This window comes from Ciona robusta, chromosome 10, assembly GCF_009617815.1.
Source record: "Ciona robusta chromosome 10, ASM961781v2".
Classification (NCBI taxonomy): domain Eukaryota; kingdom Metazoa; phylum Chordata; class Ascidiacea; order Phlebobranchia; family Cionidae; genus Ciona; species Ciona robusta.
In genome coordinates, this window is record NC_143244.1 from 3,265,502 (window position 1) to 3,272,559 (window position 7,058).

The 7,058-nt window shown below is 34.2% G+C and overlaps 1 protein-coding gene and 1 long non-coding RNA gene across 2 annotated transcripts; one reads left to right on the top strand and one right to left on the bottom strand.

Annotated features, from left to right (window-relative positions):
- The first annotated feature begins 82 nt into the window (after positions 1–82).
- On the top strand, positions 83–4,181 carry LOC149729590 (uncharacterized). Its single transcript, XR_016385765.1, has 3 exons — positions 83–366; positions 945–1,069; positions 1,308–4,181. It is a non-coding gene; the product is annotated as an uncharacterized LOC149729590 (long non-coding RNA).
- Positions 4,182–5,106: 925 nt separating this feature from the next.
- LOC149729591 (uncharacterized) lies at positions 5,107–5,931 on the bottom strand. The gene is made up of 3 exons (XM_089886915.1): positions 5,767–5,931; positions 5,313–5,500; positions 5,107–5,237 (listed from the first exon to the last, which is right to left on the bottom strand). Exons 1-3 carry the CDS (start codon positions 5,784–5,786, stop codon positions 5,107–5,109), a joined length of 339 nt encoding a protein of 112 aa, XP_089743041.1. The 5' UTR covers positions 5,787–5,931.
- Between the last annotated feature and the right edge of the window lie 1,127 nt (positions 5,932–7,058).

Below are 7,058 nucleotides of genomic sequence, written 5' to 3' on the forward strand. Positions count from 1 at the left end.
CTGGTACCACCATAGATACCTAAACATATAGATACGAAACTGGCGAAAAAGTTTAGACAGGTCACGCTTCAGTGAATCCGTGCAAATTTCGATTTCATAATAGTGTTGAATTGCAGTCTTGTGCATATCTCGGCAGTTTGTTGTTTATACAGACGTACAAATATAGTATTATAAAAATAGCGCACTGCTGTATTCGTGGTTGCCCTTATGAGTGTAGGAGCAACATTTCCAAACGCCCCTATTTAAAATGTTGGGACCCGATCTGGCCAAGCATGTAGAGAAGGCACCGTAATGAACTAGCAGTGCATTTTGTCTTACCGGAACCCTGATCCCGCGAAAGGAGAAAGATATGTTGCACAGAGAAAGGTGCGTTACTGTTATTTATGACTAATGAGTATATACACAACTTGTTTTAGGTATTATTTTTGTATATTGTATGACTGACAACTTATTTATTAATGTATGGATTTAAAATCGTAGTTGTACAACTATTTGTACAGGCCATCTATCTGTTAGGCTCATTTTAAGACATCAATGTACAGTCTACATGTAAATAATTAAATTTGGTGTTGTACCTTCGTTGAACTTGCCTGCAAAATTCATTGCACCAAATCCATACCGACAAAGCCATTTAATGTCCATTCACTTGGGGTGGTTACATTAAATTCAAGTGTAACTTAGCTTAAAGCTTTTAGACCACTCACAATGGCTTGTAGCCTACTCATCCAAGCCAGTTTATGGACCACATGCGGAATTTGTACCACCTAAAATAAAGACGGTTTCAAATGTTCATATTGAACTAAATTGTAGATGACTCTTCGCTCTCGAGCCTCTCGGTTTGGATGTAGGAAAGACTCTGCATTAAGATATACCTAATCTTATAGAATTACAGAGTTGATCTTACTGATGGACAAGTAATTATTTCAATCCCAACATTTTTACAGGTGGTGTAAAATGATAACTTGCTCTGTGAATCATTCTATTTATTCTGCAAATGATGATCATCTAGACTGGTTGAATACGAAGTTTGTTTAATATCTTTTGGATTGGCAAGTAAACGTTTAAAGAGGTTAGATTTGGTGAAAGATTAATAATAAATAATTGTGTTCTTAAGAGTAAGACTGAGGTCTAAATACATCTGTATTGGTAGTTTGGTAGCAATTTGGTACATTCAGTCAGGGTGTCTTAGCAGCTATCTTTGAATATTTTGTAAATGGTCATAACAAATAACTTGCTGAAGCATTATTGCAAAGATTTATTTTTTTGAGAAATATGATAAGAAAAAACACTGATCCAATATTTTGCAGGTTGGGTATGGTGTGAATGTGATATGGCAATGAAAAGCGATAAAACAAATTAAGGTGATAACACTTCTTACCGCACGAAAAAAGCTTGGACATCTTTAAACAACTACTTTCAATGAACAACTACTTTGAAACAAAGATTTTGCAAAATTGTGACCGTACTTTTACTTCCATTAAAACTGTAAAAAAGTATCATATTCCTGGACCTAGTCATTATCAAAGAATGTAAAAAAAATAAATATAAACCCAGGTCACTTGATCTGGTACTTATTAGTGGTTTCTATTTTATAAAGTGAATAAAATTTGTAAGTGAATAGTTCGAAATTAAATTTGGATGATATAAAGCACTGGGTTTAAGTTCCATTGATCCAATAAAATTACTGTGTGATGAGTAATTCTTGCTGGTGCAAGCTGTATGTCCTTATTGTTTAACCCTCAATGTATTCCATTGTCTCTGAAAAAGTAAACCAGTACAGAAAAGATTATAAAATGAGATTCAAATTTATATTATTTTTCATTCATCAATAGCACTGCTTTGTATATCTGTTGGCTAAAATTTCACTGCCTGTTGGTACTGTATAACAATAGGCAGCTGTGCAGCCCAAATGCAGAGGCATGCCTAGTGATTCTCCAGCTTGTATACAAAAATGAGGATATTCCTTATATAACTTATAAGCCATATTCTTGTATGTAATGACTATCTGCTTTAACATTATCTTGTCTATATGCTATTAAGTTTTCTGGGTTATAAAATGCGTAGCTGCAATTCTTATAAACACAGGAAAATGTGATACTTATCATCACAAATGCTACCATTGCCTTATCTTTCCCTCTTCCCTAATTAGCCATGAATGCCCATGATTAAAACTTTAAATGTTACTAAAACTCTTCTAAAGGTAACCAAATAAAGGTGTGTACCCGCGAAATGTAAAACTTGGTAACATACACCTCACAAAATTAGACACATAGGTAACAGCATACCGTATTAGCACATACGATCATCAGCGTTAATACTACGGTTCCCACTTTAACCCAGTACGCCAAATCCGGTACAAGTCATTTCGCCACTTATTTTAATTGTCGCTCGCATGCCTTCTGCAAAAATGTGTTGCAGAAAGTTTAGAATACGTTCGTATTACAGGAGGAGTTGGTTTTTACAATAAGTAACATTTTACTTGTGTGAGGGTACGTGTTGTGCAAAAATTAACATTTTACTTGTGTGAACGTACGTGTTGTGCAAAAATTAACATTTAACTTGTGTGGGGTTATGTGTTGTGCAAAAATTAACATTTTACTTGTGTGGGGTTATGTGTTGTGCAAAAATTAACATTTTACTTGTGTGGGGTTATGTGTTGTGCAAAAATTAACATTTTACTTGTGTGGGGTTATGTGTTGTGCAAAAATTAACATTTTACTTGTGTGGGGTTATGTGTTGTGCAAAAATTAACATTTTACTTGTGTGAACGTACGTGTTGTGCAAAAATTAACATTTTACTTGTGTGGGGTTATGTGTTGTGAAAAAATTAACATTTTACTTGTGTGGGGTTATGTGTTGTGCAAAAAATAACATTTTACTTGTGTGGGGTGATGTGTTGTGCAGAAATTAACATTTTACTTGTGTAGGGTTATGTGTTGTGCAAAAAATAACATTTTACTTGTGTGGGGTGATGTGTTGTGCAAAAATTAACATTTTACTTGTGTGGGGTTATGTGTTGTGCAAAAATTAACATTTTACTTGTGTGGGGTTATGTGTTGTGCAAAAATTAACATTTTACTTGTGTGGGGTTATGTGTTGTGCAAAAATTAACATTTTACTTGTGTAGGGTTATGCGTTGTGCAAAAATTAACATTTTACTTGTGTGGGGTTATGTGTTGTGCAAAAATTAACATTTTACTTGTGTGGGGTTATGTGTTGTGCAAAAATTAACATTTTACTTGTGTGGGGTTATGTGTTGTGCAAAAATTAACATTTTACTTGTGTGGGGTTATGTGTTGTGCAGAAATTAACATTTTACTTGTGTGGGGTTATGTGTTGTGCAAAAATTAACATTTTACTTGTGCGGGGTTATGTGTTGTGCAAAAATTAACATTTTACTTGTGTGGGGTTATGTGTTGTGCAAAAATTAACATTTTACTTGTGTGGGGTTATGTGTTGTGAAAAAATTAACATTTTACTTGTGTGGGGTTATGTGTTGTGCAAAAAATAACATTTTACTTGTGTGGGGTGATGTGTTGTGCAGAAATTAACATTTTACTTGTGTAGGGTTATGTGTTGTGCAAAAAATAACATTTTACTTGTGTGGGGTGATGTGTTGTGCAAAAATTAACATTTTACTTGTGTGGGGTTATGTGTTGTGCAAAAATTAACATTTTACTTGTGTGGGGTTATGTGTTGTGCAAAAATTAACATTTTACTTGTGTGGGGTTATGTGTTGTGCAAAAATTAACATTTTACTTGTGTGAACGTACGTGTTGTGCAAAAATTAACATTTTACTTGTGTGGGGTTATGTGTTGTGAAAAAATTAACATTTTACTTGTGTGGGGTTATGTGTTGTGCAAAAAATAACATTTTACTTGTGTGGGGTGATGTGTTGTGCAGAAATTAACATTTTACTTGTGTAGGGTTATGTGTTGTGCAAAAATTAACATTTTACTTGTGTGGGGTTATGTGTTGTGCAAAAATTAACATTTTACTTGTGTGGGGTTATGTGTTGTGCAAAAATTAACATTTTACTTGTGTGGGGTTATGTGTTGTGCAAAAATTAACATTTTACTTGTGTGGGGTTATGTGTTGTGCAAAAAGGTGGAGAGTGCAGTGGATAGGAAAGTGAAGAAAAGGCGTAAATCAATTTAAAAAATAAAAACAATTTAACCAATGTTGGCTTCTTATTTATTTGGAAAACTAAGAGCGGTTGCCTAGGATAATTTCTTAGTGAAACCTTTGTTAACTAGTTTGTATTCTACTTTTCCCATACACATGACTACAGGAGTGGCTGCATCAAGCCTTGTACCTAATATCTTCTTCGCATGCGAATTCATACGCCGGGTACTGTGTACAGTCTTAAGAGGAAGAAAAATTAATTAAATGTCAGCGGTTCCACCACGCACCCATGAGGTCGCTTTATATGCGTGATCGTTAGGTTTTGAAAGGAGAACCTTCGCAATGCCATGGTGTGAAAACAATGGAGATGTTAACCAACCTCGACAATGCCATATTGTACCGATATGTAATATATTAAGCATTGGCCAGGCATACACGAAACAGTGTAAGTTGCTCTGTAAAAGCATTTGCTTAGTTTAAAGCATTGGCCAAGCATACACGAAACAGTGTAAGTTGCTGTGTAAGAGCATTTGCTTAGTTTAAAGCTTTGGCCAAGCATACACGAAACAGTGTAAGTTGCTCTGTAAGAGCATTTGCTTAGTTTAAAGCATTGGCCAAGCATACACGAAACAGTGTAAGTTGCTCTGTAAGAGCATTTGCTTAGTTTAAAGCATTGGCCAAGCATACACGAAACAGTGTAAGTTGCTCTGTAAGAGCATTTGCTTAGTTTAAAGCATTGGCCAAGCATACACGAAACAGTGTAAGTTGCTCTGTAAGAGCATTTGCTTAGTTTAAAGCATTGGCCAAGCATACACGAAACAGTGTAAGTTGCTCTGTAAGAGCATTTGCTTAGTTTAAAGCATTGGCCAAGCATACACGAAACAGTGTAAGTTGCTCTGTAAGAGCATTTGCTTAGTTTAAAGCATTGGCCAAGCATACACGAAACAGTGTAAGTTGCTCTGTAAGAGCATTTGCTTAGTTTAAAGCTTTGGCCAAGCATACACGAAACAGTGTATGTTGCTCTGTAAGAGTGTAAGTTGCTCTGTAAGAGACTTAACAACAAATGGGATGTTTTCTTGTGCATCCCATTGAACTTTACTTTTTCTTAAATCTAATAATAAAAATATATATTTCAGGATTATGTGAGATATATATGTACAAATAATTTACAAATTTACTAACATACCATTTTTTTTTCTTCTCAAGAAAATAAATTTGGTCAAGGTGTCCGTTTCAACATTTTGAATAGCTGTTGTAGCTTCTTGCAAAGTGTTAAACTTAACGATTTGACCAGCTTTGTTTTTATCTGATGTTGTTTCCACCACAGTTTGGTTCTTTAGAAATTGAGTTGATAAAGAAGTATCTTTACCTTCCCTGTATAATATAAATGGAAACGTGGCTTTATATATAGTTGGATAAATGACCTAAACTATTCCTGTGCCGGCAAATTACCATATAGTCAATTGGGAATCGAATTATAAAATAACAGAAAACACAAACTTATGGTTTTCTCTGCAAGGTATGCATTAACATTTCTTAGCTTACAATTTGTATTTTCTGGGCTAAAAGGCAGAAGCATAAACCACTGCACCTAGCCCTAAATGACTAACAACTATAAAAAGTTTTAGTGCAGCACTTACATTTTCAGAAAATGAGTCATGGGTTGAACAATTCTTGTTTTGCAAAGTAAATGTATATCAGTTATAAAATAACTATTTCGCTTTTACTAAAAGAGAAACAAATATAAGTTCGTACGAGTTCTCAACAGTAGATTGTTAACTTTTGCACAACACGGACCCCCACACAAGTAAAATGTTAATTTTTGCACAACACATAACCTCACACAAGTAAAATGTTAATTTTTGCACAACACATAACCCCACACAAGTAAAATGTTAATTTTTGCACAACACATAACCTCACACAAGTAAAATGTTAATTTTTGCACAACACGTACCCTCATACAAGTAAAATGTTAATTTTTGCACAACACATAACCCCACACAAGTAAAATGTTAATTTTTGCACAACACATAACCCCACACAAGTAAAATGTTAATTTTTGCACAACACATAACCCCGCACAAGTAAAATGTTAATTTTTGCACAACACATAACCCCACACAAGTAAAATGTTAATTTTTGCACAACACATAACCCCACACAAGTAAAATGTTAATTTTTGCACAACACGTACGTTCACACAAGTAAAATGTTAATTTTTGCACAACACATAACCCCACACAAGTAAAATGTTAATTTTTGCACAACACATAACCCCACACAAGTAAAATGTTAATTTTTGCACAACACATAACCCCACACAAGTAAAATGTTAATTTTTGCACAACACATAACCCCACACAAGTAAAATGTTAATTTTTGCACAACACATAACCCCACACAAGTAAAATGTTAATTTTTGCACAACACATAACCCCACACAAGTAAAATGTTAATTTTTGCACAACACATAACCCCACACAAGTAAAATGTTAATTTTTGCACAACGCATAACCCCACACAAGTAAAATGTTAATTTTTGCACAACACATAACCCCACACAAGTAAAATGTTAATTTTTGCACAACACATAACCTCACACAAGTAAAATGTTAATTTTTGCACAACACGTACCCTCATACAAGTAAAATGTTAATTTTTGCACAACACATAACCCCACACAAGTAAAATGTTAATTTTTGCACAACACATAACCCCACACAAGTAAAATGTTAATTTTTGCACAACACATAACCCCGCACAAGTAAAATGTTAATTTTTGCACAACACATAACCCCACACAAGTAAAATGTTAATTTCTGCACAACACATAACCCCACACAAGTAAAATGTTAATTTTTGCACAACACATAACCCCACACAAGTAAAATGTTAATTTTTGCACAACACATAACCCCACACAAGTAAA